At 38.9% G+C, this 26758-nt stretch overlaps 1 protein-coding gene across 1 annotated transcript; it reads left to right on the top strand.

The window, feature by feature from the left end:
• The first annotated feature begins 890 nt into the window (after positions 1-890).
• Positions 891-25542, top strand: cdh16 (cadherin 16, KSP-cadherin). The gene is made up of 17 exons (XM_041035947.1): positions 891-941; positions 1062-1160; positions 3121-3255; positions 3527-3656; positions 4422-4580; positions 5841-6037; positions 10423-10548; positions 12172-12322; positions 13385-13597; positions 14733-14809; positions 17113-17304; positions 20585-20826; positions 20935-21065; positions 21306-21545; positions 23487-23603; positions 24877-24993; positions 25241-25542. The coding sequence occupies exons 1-17, from the start codon at positions 897-899 to the stop codon at positions 25339-25341; spliced, it is 2472 nt and encodes an 823-aa protein (XP_040891881.1). The 5' UTR covers positions 891-896; the 3' UTR covers positions 25342-25542.
• Positions 25543-26758: the final 1216 nt, after the last annotated feature.

The raw sequence follows: 26758 nt of genomic DNA, 5'->3' as shown, positions 1-26758 counted from the left end.
AAATCAAAACATGATCTTTTTCTGTCGTTATTTCTGAAGCATATTCAGAAGAATGCAACAGAATAGAAGTAGTTGTTGTTTTAGGTGATTTAAATCCTTATAAATATTCATTTGATCGTATCAGCGGAATGGAACTGCACTGGCCATTGGTTTTACATGAAGGAAACAAGGTAGTTAAGCATGTGTGTCTGAAGGTGTTAACCATTAAACCACCAAAAGAGTACAAGTGCGCAAATTTTCCATTTAATTTAAACTCCTTTCACACCTCTCAGAGGGAGCACACACATCGCTTGGAGAAGGTAAGGGACTCGACCTTTTGTTTAAAATGGGAGAAGAATTTAGTAAGTTCTCCTGCTGAACCGATGGCACTTTTGATTTTTGCTGCTTTGTCATTGTCGTCACCTGCTAAAGGACTGTTGTTGAATTACAGGGTGTATTAAGTTTGTTGTTGTTCTTTAGAAGTTCAAACTGAAGTTAATGAAGTATGTGAGGCATTGCTGTTATTTGTACACTGCACCATAGCCTGTGATTTGGAAATGTTTAATAAAAACAGCTGTATCTAAAAGATATTTGACAGACATTAAGGCTCCATTGAAGTGACGTAGTCTTTGCATCCAACTTGACTTTAACTGACAAAGTTTTACTTCCAAATCAAAGTGGCTTTATTGATCTTCTGTGCTACTAGTAGTAATGAGTAGTGGGGACTCATTTGTTGCTTTAAACAGCTTTGTAGGAGGCCTTTAAATCAGACCGTTGTGCATGTAAAAACTGTGAAATCTTTGTGTAAGAAAGAATTCCATGGTGGTGAATCAGTAACGAGACAGAAATTGTGTTGATTGTTGGGCTGAGGCCATGTGGTTTGAAATACTGTGAATACGCTACATTTACAGGGACTCATGGCTGACACAGGAGCTACACCAATGCTGATCTTAGCTCACACGGTAAGATGTTGCCATTTAAAAATAAAATACTAAAATCAATAACTGTTTTTCTTTCATTTATAAGTGAAAATTACTGCATGAACTACACCACTAAGACATTCTTAATACTTTGTTCTGCAGCTTGTGATACTTTACGCATTTGCACCGTGCTCTGGGGCAAATGTTAAAATTGGTGTCCCTGAAAACTATGATGGCATTTTCCCATGGTATCTAACCAAGGTAAGGCATTTCAATGCACATCCATTTACAAAACTAATGTTCTTCTTGTGCTCACAGGTGATTAGTTCTCATACATTTGTTTAAGCCTTACGATATTAATCCTTTTTCCAAATGTAACCATGGGGATTAGAACCAGTACACCTAAGTGAAAAATCAGTTAAAGCATACAATGTTGACCAGGACTTTTTATTCACATCTGTTGTAGTCATAGATATAGTAATTTGAGATGCAGGTTGACAGTAATTCTGATTCTAAATGGTAAACAAACCATTTAGAGCTTTCAGAAAGGTCTAAAATCCTGCATATGAATGTGCTCTTTCAGTATTTAATTAAATCAGTGCAGAGTTCACTGAAGAGTCCTCAACACTTAATTACTAAATTTCCTCAGGATTAAAGCAGGTAAATGATTACATCTGTTGCCAACCATTTGAGCTTCTTTTAGAGATGAGGCATGTGGTGAATAGACCATCATAGCTCCGTAGGAAAATGATGAAGGTAAAAGGTAAGCCAGAATTGCATCAGTCTCTATTTTTCTCTACCTTCTGAACTCAAGGTTGAAGATGTATGAACATGCTGCCGTCATCACTAGACTATAATTGGAGTGTTCACAAAGCTTTTCAGGCGTCATACCCAGCCTCAGCATTCAGTCCAGCTGGGTGGCAAGCCACTGTTTTGTTCATACATGTCACTCAGACATCCTCTGGACTGTGCAACAGCATGAGTATCTGGCACTTTAATTGGCTGTATTGTGGCGTCATCACATCTTGTATGAAACATAGTCATATTTTCAGTCTTTGTGTCTGACTGAGTGTCATTAACACTCTTCAAATAGCATGTTAATGCCCAGAATGGAAGAGTTGGATAATAACCCCACTTTGTGTTATAAATGGAAAGCACGTAATAATTGCTCCAGATTCGTTCAAGGTAAAAGCTCTTCATAATGGTCTGTTCACCAGAGAACTCTAAACCTGTCAGTTCTCCTATTTTTACTTCTTGAATGATCCATTTTGCAAACCTTACAATGTATAAAAGCACTGCAAGATGTTTTTAATTATCTTGTAAGGTAGTGTGAATGTCCAGCCCCAACACAGCACTTATTATAAATGTAGATATTTGGATCCCGCAATATTTTTGCTTCATTTAAGGAATTCAAAACCTTTAAACTTTGTACCTGCTCATCTAGGATGAGCCTTGCTGCAAAATATTGTAAAGTTATAGGATTGTTATAAGACAGATTTAGTCATCAGACAAGTTGAATGGCAAGATGCTGCCAAATAAAATTTAAAGGATGAAGTGGGCCAACAAATCCCTTAAAAAGACTAAAACCAACAATGTGTTATATCATGTTTTAACTTGCCTCTCAGCTGTATGCCCGTTTATTCCTACTGAAGACCTAAACCTTTAAAAATGGGTCACAAAATACACCTCACATTTAGTTTAATTCATTAAGAGCTTAGTAACTTCCTAAAACAGCTGAGTGCTGTAGGTTTAGCTATTCAAACGGCAGTATGGGTGCTGCATTAATGCGTTTCTTAGTCAACATTTCACTGCAGAGAGTGATAATGGGTTTCATTTTAACTCAACCTGTGACTTTTCACCAGAAAAGCACAAAATAGGCATCACTAGGACAAAATGTGAAACAGTCTCGCTTGTGTTTTCAGTTTGTGAGCAAGTATCACTAAAATCGGTATGTTTTTTATCTCACCTCCCCTTCATTTTATGTTTTCATTGTGCTTTATGTATTGTTATTAGTCAGTGTTTTAAGCAGTTTTTTTCTCAAGTCACAATGGGACTTCCTGTTTAAATACACATTAGGATTAAATCACCAATGTCTGCAGTAACTACCCTGCTGCTACTCTGCCTGTCCGGTCCTCCTACACTTTTGTTTTTTGTGCATATGCCTTGCTTTTAAACAGGAACTCAAACTGATGTTTTATGGATTTTGTTCTCTTCTGTGCAGCTCCACAGCTTGCCTGGTAATTACAGTGACCTGGTGGTGACAGGGGATGATGAGGGGATATTTGGAGTCGATGCTCAGTTTCTGTACGCTCTAAAACCACTGGACAGAGAGAAACAGCCATCTTACTCTCTGCAGGTAGCATATCATATCAGCCCAAATCATATCACAGAAGTGGTAGCAATGTTCCATGCATTTCTTAGCTCATGAATAATTGTCACAAAATCATTCTTTCCGGATGCATCAAATTCACATCATCGTATGAGGTCCACGTGTTTATGTTCAGTAATGTTTGAAGAATTAATTACTTCTTTTGATTGTCATTAGATTCTCATGGGAAGGCTGCATGCTGAGCCCAGACGGTGCTATTCAAAGACATGTAGAGGGTGTGTTTGTGTGTGTACCGCAGGTGTCCTTCAGAACATCAGTGCACCGTCAGAGCTTCACTGTCGAAGTGTGTGTCATCGACAAGAACGACAATGTGCCTGCTTTCATTGAGGAGAGCATGAGAGGCAGCGTTCAGCTCGGCCTTCTCAAAGGTATGAGAGCCTTGAGCTCTGATGTCACCGTCTTGCACAGCCTCATTCGCCCCGGGTCACATTCGTCAGTCCTGAAATACAGAAGTCATGAAATGCAAATAGTCTTTCAGCTTTGCCTAAACAAAGGAAAGCATGACCAACGTATCCCTGGAAACCATAATTTACCCTTAACCTGATCTGTTAACCTAACAGAATTAATGACGTGGCAAACTAGAACAGATACATTTTCATTACACTGAAAAAGACTTTTGTCCAGTGTCACAAGGCTTAGCAATCACATTGGCTTAGATCAGTGTTTTATTTGAATTAAGTAATGCACTTTGTTCTTGTGAGAGACAGACAATGTCAGTGAAACATGAAAACAGATGCTGTAGAAAATAATAAAGAATATGTTCTTTATCACTGCTCAAAAATTATGATTTTTAAACAGTGATTTTTATTTGTATTATTGCTGAAACCAGCTCTCAAACCATTAAATACTGTCTGATGATTTTATCACATCATGTTGTTAAGTGCATGTAAATCAGGCATGTTGTAGCTGTGTCATCTTTTAACTTGGGTACAAATATTATTTTACCAATATACAAAACTAAACTCTCTTCAAACGAAAATCTTTTTCTCAAAATCTTTTCTTTTTTCGTTCTTGTTGTGTTTGGTATGATTTATGTTCTTTCCTTTTCTGTATGAACTGAGAATAATGGTGGGGAAATATATCTGTGATATAGAAGGTAACATTTTTGACTCCGCACCACCGGTGTCTCTCAGGTATCCCATTCATGCAGGTGGAGGCCCTGGATCGTGATGACCGCAACACCGCCCACGCTGACCTGCGGTTCAGCCTCATGGAACAGACACCCAGGATTCCCTCCAGTCAAATGTTCTTCATCGATTCCATCACTGGAGAGGTTTCTCTCACTGAGGAAGGTCAGTCCCGTCTTGTGACTAAAGAGAAAGTGTGAAGTTAATTTGATACTTTGTCCCCAAAGAGAAGTTTTGATTTTCAGGGAGGTCAGAATGCAGCTACAGGGCAGCACTTCTGATACAAGAACACAATGTGTGCTCCAGTTTAGACTTAACCTATTCTTTTCATACACTCAAGAATGCTTTATCATTTATATAAAATATATAAAATATCATTATCACTATCTGCCTACAAATTCCAGTATTTGTCAGACTCTAACAACAAATGCAGTGTTAATTTGGAAACAAGCCCTGACTTTTTTTTTTTTTAATGTGTCAAAAAGAGCCCTTACTGGTGGTACTGAAAAAAAGCTACGCAGAATGATGTGAAAGCCCTAATTAACTGACCTAATACTTATTTAACTATGATCTCTGTAGTTTTTTAAACATGATTTACTAGCATTTATCTTATGAGGATTAGTTTTATTTGACATTTATTTGACCTTGTCTTACTGCAAGTTTTGTATGGCATAAAAAACAAATAGGCTATTAAATAAATTTCATGCAGTTATGTTGGCCAGTAACACACACAGTACACACACACAGTACACACACACACAGTACACACACACACACACGCACACACACACACACACACACGCACACACACACACGCACACACACACACACACACACACACACACACACACACACACACAATTACCCTAGATGCAGTAAAGTCCTGTGGTAGCTGATGCTATTTCTGTTTGTCTGATATTGCCCTTTGCTACAGCTTGGCAAGAGCTGGATGACTTTCACGCTTGCTTGTCCCTCCCATAGTAGCAGGGAAAATTGAAATTACCTCCTTGATTTTCTTTTTTATCTTTAGTCCAGTTGTATATAATGGTTATAATCACCATTACAGTGAGTGTTTATGACATTTCTCTTCCATTTAAGCAAGAAATTGAAAATTATGTCATGAAAACTCAGATGGCTTAGAAAAGCATGGGCGTGTTAAATTTAGCATGTGATGTGTGTAATGTTGCATTTATTTGAGGGAAAATAAACCTCACACAATTATGTTGTGTTTGTATGTTTTTATTTCTTTTTTCTGTGTTTCACAAACACCCTGGGACATAGCACACATATAGTAGCATATCATCAAACACAGCACATGTAAAGTTGGTTAATTCTGAATTGAAATAATTTAAAGAATAATTTCGAAATAAAGTGTTCTTGTACCATGTATGCCACATTGACACATTGCCACATTGCGACCACCAGGAGCCTCAACTCTGGACCCAGAGATGTGCGGCCGTTATAAGCTCTTAGTGATGGTGAAGGACATGGCGGGGAAGGCAAACGCTTTCTTCACCACTGGCATTGTTACTGTTGAGGTTACTGGAAACACCTGGGCATCGCCCGACCCTGTACGACTTCAGGAGAACCTCCCAGGCCCCTACCCCATCCCCATCTCACAGGTAAGGCAGCAAAACCCTGTCCAACGTATTCATTTGCAAACAAAAAATCCACCACTTTAAAGTATTTTTTTTAACCCATTTACATTCAAACCATTTTTACTAATTTGATTTTTACCATAAATCATGTAAACAGCTTGGGGTAAGTGCTGACTTTATTGTTAATGCAGTTCCAACTGTTATATCATATTACAATAAACCAAACTCTGTCAATAGCCTGGACTAAGTAAAGTGGTATCACATTGCCAGTTGCTGTTTTTACGGTCTCTTGGGTCCTCCTAAGTGACCAAATACTCAATTATTAATGCTCTTCAAATGCCATGGATCCTTTCAGGCTACCTCCTGACTGAGTCACTTTAACTCCCATGATCACCCACTCTCCCACCCACCAACCACCACCACTCTGAGGGTCAAAACTAACAGCTTAAAGGCAAACTCCACCCTAAAATACACTTCATATGGGGTGTAATATTTAAATCATATGGTACAGTAAATAAATATTTTGATATTTCAGGTCATCTAGAGAAAAATCCTGGTCCAGCTCAATATGTATTTATTTTTTTTGTTTTTTGGCACAAGTATGTATCTGCTTAATATCTCAAGTGCCCTTGAAGTTTGCTTTGGCAAGATCATCGATTAACCCATCAAAAGAAAATTAATCAGCAGCAATTTTGATAATCAGTCAATAATTTAAGTCATTTTTCAGGTAAACATTCTCTAGCTCCAGCTTCTCTCTTGAGGATTTTCAACTTTTCTTTCTTTATATCATTGTAAACTGAGGACATCATTGTGGGCTGTGTGAAACTGTGATGAGCATGTTTCTGTTTTCTAGACCAAATGAGAAATCGATTGATTGGCAAAACAATTTGAAAATGACTGTTAGCCCTACATCCCAATAATGTTTGTTAGAATTGAAACTGAACAATTGAACAGCTCTAAGTAAGCTACAAAAGTAACTATGGTGATTTTATGAGGACATGGGCACATTTTCAGATCTACAACTAGAAAGCCTGTGTTCAGATAACATTTTGGATGTAGTCCCTCCCACAAAAAAGGAGATAAGCTCACAGAGTCAATCACTATTTCATTGAGAGCTCCAAAAAGTGTCACCTGCCTGATGATATCTGATAACCAATTGATGCTCTGAGTCATGGTCAAAATAGATCTTTTTAGGACTGTGTCTGTCCCTGATCTTGTCTAACCTTTTGGTTGTTATAATATTAGCCATATCAGCTACATGTCTATAAATAACTCAAAAGCCCTCAGAGGTTTTGTAACACACTGGAAAAAAAGAACTGAACTAGCAGTGGCAGTTATCCTTTGTGAGGAAAATTTACAAAAGTAGGCTATTCATAGCAAAAAAATAAACTTTATTCATTGATTACTGAGAACTGTGGAAACAAAGAGGCTTGTGGAGGTGATTCTGACGCTGAATTAAAAGCATTGTGCAGGTTCTGAGAGTCGCTGTGGCCAGTAGATACATGACAATACCTCCCCCTCCTCCTGATTTCTCCCACCTCCCCCACACTCGCCCTCAGCCTCTCATCTCTCCTGTTCTAACAGCCCCTTCCACCCACTGAAAACGTGTGGATTCACAAGTGTAGGCACATTTGATTTTTTTTTTTTTGGTCATATTTTCAAAGGCCGGTTCAAATCTACCATAAAAGTGATCTTTTTCTGTTGTAGGTTTAATACCTAATAACAGGTTCTCTAATACACAGTTCGGTGACTTTGAAGGTAAATAATTTTCATATCAATGAATAGCAGTTGTGCCTTTATATGTAAATGAGCTTATGTGAAAATATTTCACTGAGCAGATTGCCTCTGTGTATCCGCTTTCATTTCTAATGAAAAATGTGTTAAGAGGGTGAGAAATGAAGCCTCTTTTGTTCCATCACCGAACAGTCTATATGAAAACCATTTAGTTACAGTGTCCCATTTGTCTCCATCCAGAATCTAAATCACACAAAACTGGATTAGGTGAACATGGATGTTTACTTGGGGGAAGCCTCATTTCACCCACGCGGAGTGATTGTAGCGCTGTGCTCAGTGGGTGGTGGGACTAACCGCTGTTATGACACATACAGAAATAGTCATGTTCAGAGACCCACTCTATGGATCGCCCCCCCTCCCCACATACTGTCTCAGATAAATGGAGCAGTCGTGTCCACATCTACTCATCTGTAACAAATGTTGTACTGACATTGTCCGTGGTTTGACGACATTTTGACAGATGCTGAAATCAATCTGTTTCCTAGCTTACTTCATGCATTTTTTTGCCGTCATCCTTCTTTGCATAAAAATCAGTTGTTAAGCTGAGATTGCTGTCATGATCAATTTTACTGATTCTGCAATCAGGTCAAAACAAGCTCTGGCTGTAATTTTAAATATGAAATCCAGGCATTTGTTATCAGTACTTGCAATAGATAATTTCAGTCCGTTATCTATTGCATGTTTCTGATTGCTTGCCTAAAACTTTGATTATGTAATGCAATCAGTAAAAGTACTTGAACTCAGTAATAAAATCCATTGAGACTTTGGAGTGGAAGAGAGGCCTCAGAGCTTGTGAATGAATGAGTCAAGGCTCTTAACCACATTGAATCGTCGTGTTTTCACCGTCAAACCAAATTTTATTATTTGTTGCAGAATTGGTTTGAGCCCCACTAGACCTTCGTCATGGCCTCGTAATCAGTGTTCAAATAATACAGATGATACTTGCATCAACATGACGCTTCAACTAACATTAGTCATCGGAGGTGATCTCACGTTGGTGTGAACAACAACAACATTACAGTTGCTATAATCAATACTTTCACGTTAGCAATTGATAAGATGATTATGTGTGATGTGAAAGGTCATGGAGACAAATCCACAATTAATCTTCAGCTCTACAGAGAATTTTAACATCTATTGTTTTGTGGCCAGCAACTTAACTGTTTTGGTTCACTTTGGTTGACTGCTGTCATCAGTGTTTTCAGCAAATAGTTCTAAAAACACACAGTATGCTACCTGCCCAGTGCCCAGGAATAAACATCAGACGAAGTTAGTAACTAGCTGGTGAGTGAAGTGGACCATTTAGAAACTAAAGAGCCAGATATTTCCCTCAGGAGTTGGTGGAGATTAAACAACACTTAAAGGGGAGTGAACTGCAAGGTGGGCAGAATTGTGACTCCAAATAAATGCTAATGTTGTATCCGCTGTATGTCCAAATAAGCAACTGTTTGCTGGTTTATTTGCTACCTCAACTTTATAAGGTAATAATATGTCACTGTTTTGTTTGCAGCTTGCTTACACTGCCCCAAGAGCCCAAAAAATCAATTATTGCAGGTTTAGTGTTTTAAACCCCAAACATATCTGCTCTCTTCTTGTTTCAGCCTTTCTAATACTTTTGTTCTGCCTTCCCTCCAAAATACAAACTGTAATTTTCACCATCTTAAGTCAACATCAGTTGTTATTTTGAGATTTTGATACTGATGTTTTTACAATGACAATTGATCATCAAAATAGTTTCAGATTAATTTTCCATCAATTGACTGATCAATTAATGAACAGATTGTTTCAGCTCTCTTATTTTAGTACTTCCTGATTTTGAGTGTGACACAGGGCATTACGCTCTTTTCTGTAATTCAGCAACTGATTTCTCCCCACAGCGTTTCAGCGAAAAGCACACACAGACACAAAGCACTCTTGACGTAGCTCAAACACAAGCTATCAAGGAGGAGACAGAACGTGCTCTGCAAACTCAAACACTGACGGAGGCAAAACAGATGACTTCATAGATGTTTTGTATAGAACTTTATATAGAACAGTCAGTGATCATTAATCAGGTCTTTAAACATATTTCTTTAAAGTTCTGAGGCCTTGAAACACTCAGAGGCAGCCAGCTGTGTGAAGTGGCTTTGTGTATACAAAAGCATAGCGCTTGGGCAGTCATCTCCAAAACAAGGGGGGAGTGTGTGACAGTGAGTTGAGGAGATACACATGTCCTGGGTGTGCATCAGCTGTGCTGTGACCGGGCTCCTCTCCTTGTTGGGTGCTGTTTGATGGCTACTAGGGCCCTTTCAGCTCCACTGCGCAGCCCTCTGTCAAGGGCTGTAAAGCAGAGTGGAAAATCCCCTTCAGCCTGCATAGTTAGTTTTGGCTGTGCTCTCTGTTCCACATCATTGTCAGTGCATTTGGATGGCTCTTTATCATGTAAACAAATGGTAGCTCAGCTTTGTACTTATACATCATGCAGGCCGTGTAGCAAAGATTTTCAGGTTTACAGTATAAGTCTACTTGCATCTTAATTTTCACGCTGCTCCGAGATAGAAACCACTTCATACCACCACATATCAAAATTTGTTTGATATGCATGATTTTGTTTTTGTATGTGTATGTTTATGTAGGTCAAATGGAGTGGAAGTCAGGCAGAGTACAGTCTGGAGGGGGAGTTTCCAGAGATGCTGTTCACCATCAGCAGAGAAGGAGTCATTTATCTCAACGCTCCTCTGGACAGAGAGACACAAGACCAGGTCTGTACAAGCTAAACATCTGCAGTGCCTAGTATTGAATGTCAGTTGATGATTACTGTTAAAAATGTCTAAACATTAGAGATACTTGATTTCTGTTTTAACTCTGTTATTTTGTGTTTGAGTTTCACATGACAATAAATGTGTGCACATAATATAACAGTCTACATATAAAGTTTGCTTCGAATGAAGGCTCGTTGTTTTCTGGTTCTCACAAGATCCTCTCTTTTAAAACCATCAGCATCTCATGTGATATGTTGTGCTACGTTTCTCTTTTCAAGTCATTTTCAGTGGATGTGAATCACCTTTTGATTAGTTTCAGCACCTGATGACTGGAAAGAAGATTATGAATTCAAAATGTTGGAGAAAAACATCTCCAAGTGACACATTTAATGGCACATAATTCCTCATGTTGTTCATGAAAAAAAACATTTTTAATTTTCTTTCCTCATTTTACTTACAGCTTAATGATCTTGATGATTTAATTAAAGGGACCCTGGTGCACATTATTGCAACAACGCTGAGCACTGAGCTCAATCTATTTTTAACCTGAACACAGGTAATTAAGGAGACAACTTGAAACCTGAAAAGCACGACTCTGTTCCTTGAACATATCCTGCCTGTGGCAAAAAAAAAGAATCATTCTATTGTGACAAGGATGATAAAGCTAAAGGCATTGTTTCAAATCTTGTTCGCTTTAGGCTGAGAGAAAGGTCATTATTTGTGGTACAATTACAAATTAAAGTCCATTTGTTTGCATTTTACTCTTGAGTTTTGCACACAACTTAAGCTCCTGAGAGCTGTGAATGGTTCAGTGAATAGTACACTCTGGCACCAATGCTCAAGTGGCCAAAGGACAACACAGAAAGACTGAGCCACATCAGTGGATGTGATTTTCTTTAAACACATGCTTCTAGCACGTTGCACTTTCTGTTTTCTGTCGTGCCCAAATAAAGGAAGGCTGAAAGTGCTTATAAATGCCACAACAGTTTTAGTGTAGTGTGTGGCTGACAGCGAAAAGAGACAAGATAAGACGACCTCCACTTCATATTTCTGCTACAACACTTCCATAATGTTAATTGAAGTATGCTCAGAAGAAATGGAGGAAAAAATGGAACAGCTCTTTGCTAATTTTCTATCTAAAGTAAAAAAAAAAAATTCTATGAAAGTAAAGAACCCCTTGTCTGAATACAGCTTCATCAATCAGTATGCATCTTTCATGAGTGATGGCTCATGGAGCCTTTTCACTCCTAAAGATTTGTACCTCTGCCTGCCAGGGGGGCAGAATAATGAACATACAAATTATGCCTATTCATGCAGGTTGTTTCCATCTAGTCAGCCATTTTATTTTCCAGCTCACCCTCACTGCAGGCTTCTATCCCATCATTCATTGGGCAGGGGAACACCCTGCACTGGTTACCAGTCTACCAGTCAACTGCAAGGTCCTTTTCATTACCTACTATAATATGAATATGAGTATCAGTATCAGTGGCATGAATGTGATGAGGATCTACAGCTGAGGTCCCAATGTAAAGGCACCACAACCAGTTGACCAGATATGTCTAATCACTCGGTTTCTTTAACGCTCTGGAGGCAAACATTGTGCTTCTCTTTTTGTCTCGTCAGTTCCAGATTAGTATTGTGGTTGAGCGTCCAGATGGCCGAGAGATTGCCAAGCCTGTGGAGCTGAGGGTGATGGTGGGCGACGCCAATGATAACAGACCCACCTTTCCACAAGCGCAGTACCATACTGTGGTCAAAGAACTGGCTGCTCGAGGTAGCTGACAGCTTTTTATATATTTAGCAGTGGAAAATGGTTTGTCGATGCAGTACATTGATATGAGTGTCACTTATGCTCCTACAACATGTATTGCAAATGGGGCTGCAATGTTTAGTCAATTAATTGATTAGTCGAGTGACAGAAAGGCTATTTGCCGTTTTCAGCCTCTCAGATATGAAGATTTCCTGCTTTATTCTGTCAGTTGGACATTTTTCACTATCTTCTTACATTTTATTGACTAAACCTTGAATTGATGAATCAATTATGAATCAACTAATAGATTAATCAATTATGAAAATAATTGTTTGTTGCAGCCCCAGACAATACTGTTGAGAACTGCCCTGACAGAAGTTAGATTTCATAGAAAAACTAACAAGTTATAGTGTCAGTGGTCACACTGTTTCTAATTGCTGGTGAAGCAAGACAGCATAATAAAACACTACAATGAGGCCACGTTTCCTCTAAAGTGGGAATATTGTTTCACAACAGGGTAGAGAAACATTGTCTGGAATCGACATTGCAGTGATGAAAGGGGTTGAGAGTGCCAGATACCTTTTGTGAAAGCAGATTGGGATTTTTGCCAGGATGTGGAGGAAAGCACCCTCACTCCTACCCATGCTCAAAAAAAGCACATGGTGTGTTGTGACATATCAGGTCCCAGCATAAAAGCTTTTTTGTTGAATCTTTAAAATGGTTGATTCTGGGAAATGAATTAGACAGGACAATCTGTTAATCTAAATGGAATCACTGAGTGAGGATTAAATGGGACAGCTATTGTTATATCCTTCCTCCCATTCGGTGTGCTATGTTATTGTATCTTATTGCAGAGAGGAAACCATTTTAGGTTATTTGGCTGTGTTACAGAAACCAGTCAAAAACCTCACTGAAGTGTTATTAATCAGTCGGTTGGTTTAGATTCTGATTTAAAAATTTAGAAAATTAAAAATTCAGCAACAAGAAAAAAAAAAGCAAAATAAAGGTATCTTAAAAGATCTTATGACTGCAAATCTGTCAGATGCTCTTGTCTTTGAGAGAGCCTGCTTTTATTCTTCTTCCCAGGGACAGAAATCCTGACAGTGCAGGCAGCCGATAATGATGACCCAAAGACAGACAATGTGCGGATCTTCTACCGTTTAGTCGGACAAATTCCAGAGAGTCCTCGTGCCCTCTTCAGAGTGGACCGTGACTCAGGGGTCATCTCTGTCCAAGCAGACAGTATGGAAGGCACAGGACCACAGTACACCCTCACCATCACTGCTGAGGATGCCAAAGGTGACTATGGACCAATGCAAAACACAGCGTTCTTTGAAATATGATTTTCCCTTTTACAACCTCACTAAATCTTATGAAAATTTTAACAGTGACTCACCTCTTTAATTTTATGTTCTGGTAGTTCATGTTCCTCAAGTAGAACATTATGTTTGGATGAACAGGATATTAGAGATAAAAGCACAACTGTATAGAAAATAAAAATTTAACCCTCATATTGTCTTCCCATTTACTATGCACCTTTTGTCCTCCCAGGGCAAATTGACCCAAAGACAAGAGGAGGGTTAAAAATATAAAAATTTACAATAATTACAATACATTACAGATCACTGTTTAGCTGTACTTCATATCCTTTAAAATGACCAAGTAAAGTGATTTTTTTTTGTTTTAAATATCTAGTTTATCCTCTTATTATCTATTGCAGACAACAAGAATTTGATTGTTTAAAGTCCCAGAGAAAATGCTTCAGTTAGAGGATATTTTTGTAAGGTTAAAAAATTATTTCCACCTACTCATCTCTCCTGTTTCCTCCCACTCTGCTTATATTGTGTAGAGTAAAGTATAGACACATACTATAGACAGATTCCCTAGCTGTGTTTTGGTTCTCCTGGCTAGGTTTTGGCACTACTACAAATGCTGTGGGTGCCATTCCTGTTATTTAACTGGTGATGGTATAAGACCACATGGCCAACCAGAGGGTCCATTAAATGTCAGTCATAATGAAGAAATAGTAAACAATAGTTAGCAGTAGAATTAGTTAGCAATCAAGCTGCAGGTGGTTGTAAAGATATTATGAGAGAGAGCAAAGAAAGCAGTGATGAAAAACAATTACAAAGCAGTTACTGTGCCAAGGAGTAATATAATGTATTCATATGTAAAACAGCTTTCATAATGACTGTTGCAAACAAATGTTTATTAGCTTTGTGAGCTACTGCGTCAGTAGCTTTGTTGACGCTATAGTGTCCAGCGGATGTATGTATGCTAGCCTCTGGGGTGACAGATGATGTGATCTGCATGACTCACAGATCAGGGTGTGATGAAGGCAAAATGAGGTACTTCCTGTTCCCTCAGCATACTTTATTTGTGTGATGGTCTGACCCTGAGTCACTAACAGAAGCTGTGATGATGTCCCTGGCAGGTCTGAACAGTTCCTGCACTGTGGTTGTGACAGTGCAGGATGAGAACAACAACCCACCAGTCTTCTCCCAACATGAGGTACGAGAGCACATGTTCAAACAGACACACACATGTTCAGGACATGATAAACAACACCTTTGGAAAAAAAAGACAGGCCAAACATCATCCACCATAATAAGTGGCTCTGTTGGACTGCAGACTGTGAATCTGCTCTGCAGGTCACTGATCTAATTTTCCTGGCGGGGAACTAGATATGCCCTCTAATCTCAGGCTTATAGCGATGGCACCATGTTATTGGAGGAGTTTTATTCAGTTCTTTGTACTCTAAGTGGACAGTGTTTTTAGAGTTTAATCTGATACGGCTTTCTTTGGAAACTAGTTTCCACTCATTTATTTATGGCCAAATCTGCAACATGTCTACACAATCCAGTGCCATTAACATGTTAGAGATTATGTAAGAAGAATTATTTCAGCAGCTTGCTGGTATGAATCTATCTGAGTCTCCAGCAAAAAAATATTTTTACTTTAAAACATACACTCTCTGCTTGAGAGGTAGCTGTAAAAAAAAATATCTGCTGTAGTCAGAGTGTATCTAAAATAAAGTACAATGCTGAGAGGTTTTCACAGCAGACAAAGGAAAAAAAATCATTATCTATAAAAGCTTCTCTGTGGTGATGTTTTCACAGTAGAATCAAGAAAATAATGACAGTAACTTGTCAAACCACTCACAGCTTAATCATGACCTGCAACGTCCCATCTGGTCGGGGACCTGTGTTGTGTTGCATTCCCCACTTATCTCTCACATCGTTTCCTGACACCTCTCTAGTATTAGTTCAAACATAATTAAAAAGGCATAAGCAACTATGTAAATCCAACACAGTTGCTTATTTCATTTAATTTTTTATCCCATCCTTATTTACCCTGTGATCAAGCAGGTTCAAGCAATCCAGTTGAGCGAGGCATCATTAACGCTGCATCCACACATCCAGCATGAAATGAGACAGTGGTTTCCCTCATTTAGAGGCTGGTATGATAGAAACATAGGCTAAAGATAGGCAGTCACAGAAAATCCCCTCACTTCCACCCACATGTGCCGCATAATAGAAGAGAGAAAAGCCATGAGGAATGGGAGTTACGTGGGAGAGCCATCATACTGTGATAATGGGGAACCAGTCTCTAGCTGTTCTTTCTGTCAGACCATGGTGACACTGAAAGACTGCACGGACATCATGAGCTGTTAAGGAACGTTTTATTTAGAGCGAGGAGAGAAGGTACTGCCTTTAAATTTAACAACGGAAACTGGCTGGAGAGCCTTGGCATGAATGTCCAGTAACAAGACTTTGATCGTTAACAGGAGACGGTGTTGTTGGATAAAGGATTATGCAATATATTTCTTTGATAAAATATCTGTCATCTTTATGTCCTTGCTCCATCCAGTTGACACTTTTTTCAACCATATGTTTTCCAAACTAGCAATTGTTGATGCTGAATTCTCATTTTCAAACAAATGTGTGCACTTATTCAGATAATTGCCACCACACACACACACACACACACACACACACACACACACACACACACACACACACACACACACACACACACACACACACACACACACACACACACACACACACACACACCACAAACATAGAGGTGGAAAATGCTCTTGAGCAGGTCACGCCTGAGTAGTGCAGCTTTTTCCATGGTGATGTGAAGGCCGCACTATAGGGGGTGATGTGGGAGGCGAGTGGTGACAGGGCTGGGTTCAGAGACCCTGCGGATGGGGCAGCCAGATCAGAGGCATGGCTGCTTCACTAGAGGACATCTGTGAGTGGCAGATTAAACGGCTGTCTAAACACACAGAGGTGTGTGAATAAAGGTCAGCTAACACCGGGAGGGCAAGAGAGGGCAAATGTATACTCTCATGGAGTCACATATGGTCACAGCAGAAAATTGGACAGTCCGTCATCTGTGACTTTTATTGGTGACCACAAAAATACAACATCAGCAGTTCTCTATCAATACTTAAAGGGGCTTAATGAAATAAATATTTAATGTGGTTATTTGATATTTAATGCAGCTGTTACTGCAGAGTCAGATGAGAGTAATACATTTATTCTTTAAATTTGACAAAATTTTAGAAACCTTTGCTACAAATGATGTGTTTTTAGATTAGAGAAGAATATTTATCAGATGCATTGGGGTTGTTCTGTCCTGTCCAATACTTGGACTTTTTATGTGAACCACTTTGTAAAATCTGTCAAAATAATTGCTGAATAGCTCTAGTTTTCTTATAATTTACATAGTAAATAGTGCCTTGTCAGTAAATGAACAGTTTCTGCTCAGTGACTGTAGATTGTCTGTCTCCACCCCAACAGTATGGCCCCTTTCACATCCCAGAGGACGCTCCAGTGGGCACCACAGTCACAGCTGTGCTGGCAGGGGATGCAGATGTTCGAGGCGGAGACAGCTGGCAGGTGGACTACCGTTTAGAGTCTGGAAACGAGGAGGAGGTCTTTACATTAGTGACAGACAAGCAGACCAATGAGGTCTCACTTGTGCTCTCGAAGGTGAACAACACAACACAGCACAACACATCCTGCAGCCTCTGTACACAGCCAAGAGCAGCTGAATAAATAAATAAATAAACGATTCAAATCAGGACATCAAAATAGTCCAAATTGCGATGTGGTATGTTAATTGTTTTCTTTATCCTGTTTAGGGTATGAAAGAGCACAGACAAATTTCTCCTCTCAGGGGCACAAATATTAATGCCAAGGACAATTTTTTGGCACAATGGCTTGTGTCTGTCATTGTTGTCCACGGATTCCTCCGAGATCATTCAGTAGCAGTCACATTCAACTCAAGTTATATTTATGAGGACATGATTTTACTATCACAGTGTGTACCATTAGAAAGGTTGGAAAATAATATTCCAATACGTCAATACTTCAGTCCCACATGACTCGAATAAAAAGGGTCCAGATCACAATGGAATATTTTAGCCTAATAATCTCTCTTGTTCCCAGGGCGCATCACCCTTCGCCTGCCTCCTATAATCCAGCAGGGTGTTTTAGGGATACGTGGGGGAATGAGTGTGTGTGGATGTGTTTTCTCTGTGTGTACTCTCTAATGATCTGGTTTCTATAAGAGGGTCAGGCAGGAGACAGTTTATTATTTTCAGGCTCTCTGTGGGAGCTGACAAACATGATTGAACTGTGAGTTGCACACGGTCCTCTGAGATGAAGCAGGAGATGTTTAAAAGCTAAAATGGATCATGTTGCATTATTTCAGTTTAATACATGAGAACTTCTGTTTTATAGAAATGATATACAGATTAAAAATGTTTCTCTTCAAGAAGCTGCATTTGAAGCTCTTTTAATGACCTTGTGAGATTTTACTGTAGCTAACTTTGTACCATTAGAAGGGAAACTGCAGTTCATTTAGCTTACTTTAGTGAAAATTAAAATTTAAATCCTTCAAAAGCAAATCCCCAGTGGATTAAAATGCACTTGAGCAAATCCTTTAATTCATCGTGTAACAATGTGAGTTCAGCGCCACAAGGCAGACACATTTCATTATTAGAAATTACACACTGCTCACAGCCCAAGTGAATAATTAGATTGTGTGAACACTAATGGCAGTTTACCACACAGGCTGCCAGTGGAGGTAAATGTATAATCCAGGGGAAGTGAAGGGAATCTAATCAGGGCGGAAGAAATGCACACATTAGACATTTTACGTAAAACTATTTTGTCAAAAAAAGAAACTTTTTTATTTGTGTTCTGTAAGAAAGCTTAAAACCCCACTGTACACTACCTGCCCCCTATAGACAGGCAAAGTTAGCAACTATCTGGATTTAGCAGCTGAAGAGCCTGATATTTAGCAAAAAAAAAAATGGTGGAGGTCAAAACAGTGCAAAAGTGAGAGTAAATATTGGACTTAAATTCATCAGGAGCACACAAACATGTCTCCAAAGGAATGCAAACATCTGCATCTACATCTGCTGTGTGTCTGATGTGTAAATAGACAGTTGCATGCTAACAACTGTGCCATATTAACTTAAAGGGTGATAATATATATGTGTTTTGCTTACAGCTTGTTCCTGCTGCACTCTAGTGGCCAGAAAATATAGTTATTAAAGTTTTAAATAAAAACTGATAACAATTGGATACTTGTCAGAAATATAAAGTATACATAAATATTCATACGATACTATAGATTGAATACAGTATACAGTATGATTATTTGGTTTACTGCAGATAGACATTTTGGAGCTCTTTAAATATTTGGTATCACTTCCTGTGATAACTGGACCTAAATGTTAATGTGAGGTAAGGTTGATAACAATAGTTTACTGGTACCTAATTCACATTTTAGGGTGAGAAAAACTCATAATAAAACAAAAGCAGTATCATCATGTGATGGATGAGTAATAAAGTGTTTCAGATGACTGAGTGTAGCCTCCAGAGTCCGTGCACATGTTCCTTTGCACTGATACACACTGAGTAGTTTGATGTGTCACTTCCAGTCAACAGCAGTAGTCATGCACCCTCCAAGGTTTGCGTTTCTTCTCCCTGGCAACAGAGCAGCATGATGTCAGGCAACGCTGGTTTAATAATGTCTTGTTTCACGGGCAGACAGAACAGATTTAAGGGTAAAAATCCTTAGCAGCAAATGTAAGCTTCAAGGAAGGATTCAGGAGATTGCATTAAAATAATAACATACATGAGAGATTATGATAAAACATGGCTCCTTTGCCTTCATTTGGATTCTTCAATTCTTCATACAGGTATTCAAATCAGTGACTGTGCAGTAAACACTATTATAACTGTGGCTAATCTTTCCATACCCCCTCTATGAAACTACGTTTTTAATCCATCAAACAAAAGTCAACAGGTCACAGATACTATTTTTAGTGTGCAGATTATGATAATCCCATCACTTGAAATCTACTACTCCCAATTTTTGCTGCAAACATTTCGACTCAAATATAATACATACTGTACATCCCTGAGAAGTAAAAGTCTTTTTAGATACATTTATTTGCTTAGATGGGATGTTTGTACTCCTTTACAATCAAGAATTCAGATTTTGTATAAACCACAATGTCAGTATCATTTAATGTACAGTATGTTCTTTGGTCATACAAATTTGCTCAACAGTGTATCCAACTTATACAGGGATATTTATTGTATTGTCACATAGCAGTTACACTCAGTGTATCATCATGGAAAATAAGTGATACAGGGAATCAGTTGGCTCTTTTCCCTGTGTCTACATTACCCATTTCATACTGGAAATGCAGCAAGATCCTTTCACTGCAACCAGTTTCCTTGTGAGAAAGATGAGATGACTGGTCAGAGGACTGTGTTTCTTTAATGTGTGGGTGTTTGTCTGTCAGTGTCTTATAAAGATATTATAAGAATTTATTCCACAGAAATTCAAGCATAACTTTAATTTGCTGTATCTCTGAGAGGTTCTACAGTTTTTTAATAGATCTCAAGTGGAAATGCCAGTAATTTATTGAAGTACCAGTTCATCCAAATCAAAAAAGTATTGTGCCACTGTTACTATGGATAATCCAAAAGGGAGTACAGTATAGATGCTAACCAGAATTTATAGTTCCTGTTGAAATACTGTCATGTCCACCTCCACTGTTTTGGGTTTTTAAATGGTGGCAAAAATATCGTTAGAAAATGTTTTCTGCTTTTCGAGTGAACTGGCCCTTAAATGTTATTCCTTCAACCGTGGCACTGTGTTAATCCCAAAGGCAGGTAACCCTGAGATCATGTCACCAATCATTTTCTGTCCCTGATTCCCTTGGTGGATGTATGTATGTCTTCACAGGTGTTGGACTTTGAGCGTGAGAGTGAGTACATCCTGGTTCTCAGTGCTCAGAACCCAGTGGCTCTGGTTCGTGGCCGATATGGACCTGCATCCACAGCAACGGTTTCTATTTATGTCGACGATGTGAACGAGGGTCCAATCCTGTCTCAAAGCCATTACGAGGTGACCGTCAGAGAAGGCGAGGAACCAGGACGGGTTATTGCCACCATCCGGGGTTATGACCCTGATTCTCACCCAATCAGGTAAACCTTGGGATCAGTGAATGCTGAATCTATTTCATCAGTTCAGAAAGACAGAGTCATGAAGTATCAGAGCTCTGATTTCACAGAGATGCACATTTTTTTGTGCAGATATTCTCTTCAAGGGGACACCAAGAAATACTTTTCAATAGGGAAATACTCTGGAGAACTGAAGACTGTGCAGGCCTTGGACAGAGAGGAGAACAGCACGTACACCATGGAGGTCATTGCAGTGGATGGACGTAAGATCACTTTCATCATTATCAGTACCACATGACTGTTTCATTCGAGGAGTATGAGCTTAAGTATATGTTCGAGTATATGTTCGGTTTGAATTAACCTACATGTTATTCAGGGTTTAAAAATATTAATCATATTATGTTATAGTATTTTGTATATATTTACACATTAAATGTGACAAGAAATCCTTTTAAATATTTTTAATCAATTGTCTTTTTCATATTTCTTGTTTTTCCCCTCAGGAAACTCTTCTTTATCTGCATCCACCCTGGTAACGGTCCAGATCCTGGATGTGAATGACAACAGTCCAGTTCTGGTTGGAGACTACTCCTGGAAGTACCTGTGTACGCCTCGCTGGGAGGACCAAGCTCTGGTGCTGGCCTCCCGGGACAGTGATGGACCACAGCACGGAGGACGGCTCAACTTCTCCCTGCGCAGTGATGCCACAGTTCGACGTAATTGGAAGCTAACACCTATTAATGGTGAGGTGGACGCGGACTAGGTGAACCCAGTCGACACAAAAGACACAGTATTAGTGCTATGATTTACAGTGAAAAGACAGGAGAGGCAGTTAAGGTCACATTGTTAGGAAAAGCTACTTTTCCCACACACGATTTGTTAGGTTAAACAAGCTGAGATTAATTGTAGCCAATTATAATCAAAACAACTCTTTTTAATCAATTATCAAAGTGGGCGCATCTGTAATGAAGGTGTTTCAATTATCATTTGGGTTTTTTAATCAACTGTTTGAAGTATCAATTATGCTCAAGCACTGTGGTCTGATTGTGATTGCCAGCATTTGTCAACTTAAATCAGCCCACAAATCCTGACCAGATCTGGCAACCATATACAGTGTGGGCCAGAGCTGGCTTACATTTGGACACAGCAAGTTTTGTTGACACAATATGGACAAATGTATCCTGTAGTTTGAGATAGTTTAAAATGGATGTGTGATTTTATCCACTAGTATGGTTCCCAGTAAACTGCCTAGTCCTCTTAGCTAAGAATCAGTCTGCATTCTGAATAATGTGGAGAGTAAGGAGGTGAATTTATTGGAGAAGACAGGTTGATACTAGCCGGGCACAAGGCCGCGCAATGTGACATTAATGATGAATGGATCTTAAAACACAGCCAGTGGATACTGAGGTTGCCGCAGTGTACTAAATGTTTGAAAGTGAATTAAAATATGCCATCCATGAGTAGGTAGTTAAAGAAAGAGAGTGATCTGGGCCTGAAGATGTGCAAATTGCCCTGTTCTATTTTCTTCCTGCATAATTTCTTCAGTCCTGTCTGGGAAGGGAAGTATAAGGTAATTATCCTTTTTTTGCAGTTGTAAACTGCTAGTGTTGGGCTCATTTAATGCAAACTATTTGCTGCTGTGACGTCTGTCATTAAACCATTCAAACAGCTCAACCACTTCCCTCTCAGGTTTTTTTTATCTCCGTCTTTCACTCCCCTGTTCCTGTTGGTATTGATTAAGCCCAGCTGTAATTATATCATCTGTGTAATTTCTTTGGCGTCACTGCTGGGTTCCTGCCAGCTAATGGAGGCTAAAAGAGGATTCTCCCAGAATGCTTTGCACCTGGTCGCAGCCGCACCACTAATGTGCACTTGTGCCAGTAAAATGTCAGCTGTAGAGTTGCCCGTTTACATGACACCACCACAACCACTCATGAAAAGAACATGTGTGCATGTGTATATGTGTGTGTGTGCCTGTACCATGGCCATTCATCTCAAGCCTTTTAGAGACTCTCAAAGGTACCACGTTCAAATAGACAGTTCTTTTCAAAGCAGAAATTCAATTAATGAGAGAGCACACTCTTATTTCACTTTAGTCCACTCTTAATAGTTGTTCATAGCAGTAAGGAGAGAAATGTGATTCATCCAGTCTGACTGCAACACATTTAATAGCACTGTAATGTAAAAATACTCTTTGATGTCACAGTCAACCAAGATAGTTCCAGGAAACTAGCTGGTCGCGGATACACCGCGCGAAAATGTCACATCAGAGGTGAAACAGTGGAGATAAAGGATAAATACATTAACAACATCTTCAGAAGTACTGGACAACTCTTGCCTGCCTGGTTGACAAATGGAACATGAAGGGGAGTGATGGTAAGGTGCAAGAGTAGAGTTTCAGATAAGGGTTCAAACAGCTTGATAAAGAGCTTCTCAGAGCTTTTACGTCATGAAGCCAGGCGTATATGTTAGACTGATTTACAGAGATTAGATAAAGAGTCACACACTCCAGACCACTCCATACACAGCTGAATCGGTCTTTTTCATTCTCTGTGGTGTGTAGTTATGCAGTTAATTTGTTTAAAAAGCAAAATGAATGCCATCTGCTGTCTAATGTGTAATTTTATAACAAATGTTTAATTAAAAATATAATTTTCTTTACCAACAAGCGTTTTGTCCTGCAGATACTCACACCAACCTGTCCTTGAACATCCCATACCTGGCCCCTGAGGTCTACACTGTGCCCTTCACCATCTCTGACAGCAGCTCCCCTCCCAGGAGCACCTTCATAAACTTGCCAGGTAATGCTGACACTCCTGCTGATGAGCTAAAGCAAGCACAGGGAGGTTATGGGACAAAAGCGTAGGAACAATCAATAGAGATCAGCCGCTGGGTGCCAGCCTGCCCTGGCTCTGTTCTTGTTTATTAATCATACAGTAAGGTTTTACAAATGATTTTTCCAGGCTTGTGATTACACAGCTCTCTCAAGACTGTGCTCTGCCCAGTATAACCTGCTGACACCTTATACACATAACACAAAACAACACATAACTCATCATGCACAAGTTAGGATAAACTATATGGTTAGGAGAATAAGCTGTGTAGGTGTACAGAGTGCTCTCCTTTGGTTGTCACGACTAAGGCAAGGACTTGTACCCAAACTCACGACCCCACAGACATAATGAAAAATAATAGTCTTTTATTCTTCAAGGTTTCAAACAAGGATCACCCATAAAGGGGGAAAAGGCACAAAAACAAAAATACAAAACCTGAACACAAAATCACTCTCAGAGAGGAGAAAGACTGAACAAGGAGCAAAAATCAAACAAGAAACAAAGTAACAAATAAGTACAGAACCTGACTAGGGATACCACGACGAGAGGCAAGACAAGAGACAAAAGACAAGGCGAAAGACATGAGCCAAGGGCAAGAGACAAAAACGAACTAACAAGAACACAGGGAAACGACGAGACTTAAATACACAAGGCAATGGGCAACAGGTGAAACCAATTAGGGTGGGGCAGACAATCACAAAGGCGGGAAACAAGACAAAGACAGGAAGTAGAACAAGACAAGATACACAAGGGCAATGATTTCAAAATAAAACAGGAACTACTAACAAAACTTAACAAACTAAGCAAGACTCTGAAAATGTCCATGAAAGACTTCTAAACATAACAAAAAGGGTTCAGAAAAAAGCCCCCTTAGGGGCTAGTCATGACACTGGTTTTCCCTGCCTGGAGTTTGCAGTTAACAAAAATCTCATTAGTGAAGCAAATGTGACAATGAGATTTTGTGTTGTCCCCTTTAATGTGAAATTCAGTTTTCATATGATATATAACAAATGTCATACTCCCCAAATACATCCTCAATTATTTATGTGTTCTTGACTGGACTGTGTGTGTGAAATGTTTATAACTTAACCTGTCTTAAGAATCCAAAGCCAAACATCAACCTGAAACAAAACAGTGAGCTGTATTTCCTGTGCAGTCTGAACTACTGTTTTGAGTAATGTGAAAAAAAAAAACCTGATCTATGATATGTTTTTGTTTTCTCTTTTTCCTCTGCTGTTAGTGACAGTTTGTCCCTGCAACGTCAGAGGGAACTGCAAAATGGCTGCCAGGCAGTTGCAGGGCATGCCAACTATTCAGTCTGCAGTGGGTATTCTGCTTGGCACCTTTGTGGTCATAGGTAAGCAGACAGGCAGGCAAAAACAGTTTTAATGCCACATAACATCATAAACACCTGTGCAATTGAAAATGCATTATAAGCACCATTAAACTAATATTTGGTCTTTGTTGCAGGTTCATTGTACTATATTGCATTTTCCAAGGCTTCATGATCTTTTGAATATTCACACATATTTTACAAATAAGCAATAACATATCTCAGTATCTTTATTTATTCCTTTGTTTGTTTGTTTGTCTGTAAATTCCAGGAATTATCCTCATTGTTATATTTGTGAGACTGTCCTACCAGAACCCCAAAAGGCCGAGCAAAACTAACCAGGAGAGAGTTCCCTTGAAGATTTCCATCTAATTAAGATGGCGCTCTATTGTCTGTCCTGCTGACTGTCCTGTCCAACTGGACTAAAGTAACACTGTGTGCTTTCAGGGCACTGAATCAAAGACCGTGAATGTCAAAAAATGAATGTATATATCAGTGGATAAGATGTACTCTGACCTGAAAAGCAAAATTCCAAGATACTTTAGATTAGTTTTTAGATGTCTAATAAACGGTAAGGGCTTAGTCCTGTTTCTAAAACATGATGTTGACTTATGTTATAAGTTTGTCATTTTTTACTGCTGTAGATCTGTTAAATTTGTGACAATTTGCTATGACAGAGTATTAAGACCATGGTTAGGAAATATGCTGAGACGTTTTGAGAATGTAGTCATAATACTACAAGAAAAAAGCTCTAATTTTTAAGAGAAAGTTGGAACATTTTGAGGAAAAGTTTGGAATAAATGGAATTTCAAGTCATAACTTTTAAAAAGCAGACTCCTTTCTAATTATTTGATGATGATTTTTTTTTCTCTTTCTTTTCTCTAACCTTGGACCTAATACTCGGTCATAATTTACTCTGCATGCATCTGTTATTCATTAATGCTAACACACTGGGTCATTGAACTATGATGGTATTTCCTTGATTTTTAATCGAGGATAAATTGCTACAAAAAGATCATTGTAAAACCATAAATTAGAAGAAACCTGTAAATGCTGAAATGTGATTGAATCTAATGTAACACAGCAACAGAATTAAAATATGCTGTCAGCACCACATTACAGCATCATTTCATTTAACTTCAAATCTTCATATCAGTACTTTTGTTCTATTAATTCTATCCAAGTATAACTGTATAGTAACTGTACTGTTTTCAGCACCTCATACCTGTAGCAATTGATTTACCACATGAAATCTACTCTCTTTTATTCTGTAGCTATGTGCAATCTTTGTCATTATAAACAATAGCACTTTTAATCTAATGAGGCAGCCTGAAATTGTCCTGTGTGTAACTTCATTAGCAGCGCGCTCCAGTCTCTGTGATTAAGGCTTTATAAATGCTGACCCAGACGACCTAACAGGCAAGCAAAGCTATATTCAGACCTAAGTGTTTCTATGAATAGCTCAACAATTGAAGGGCCACTGAATGACACTCACCCTGCAGTGTCGGACGAACTAATAACCTCCAATTCACAAAAGACAAAGCTTTACAAATTAAATAGATGCTACATACTCATCCATTAGCCTGCTGTGACAAAAGTTTAATTAATTTTGGGTAATTGTTCATGCTCAACTGTGAGGAGAAAAAAGGGGCAGTCATATTATCACGGGTGCTATAAAAATAAAGTTCCTCTCTCAGACACCATATATTAAACTAATAGAGACTAAAAGCTACCAACAAAATTCTGGGGTAGTTCATCAAGTCAATATTTTTTGTGAAGCATGCAGAAA

Source organism: Toxotes jaculatrix, chromosome 1 (assembly GCF_017976425.1).
Source record: "Toxotes jaculatrix isolate fToxJac2 chromosome 1, fToxJac2.pri, whole genome shotgun sequence".
NCBI lineage: Eukaryota > Metazoa > Chordata > Actinopteri > Toxotidae > Toxotes > Toxotes jaculatrix.
Note: the sequence above shows the minus strand (reverse complement) of the source record. Positions and strands in the feature narration are given on the sequence as shown.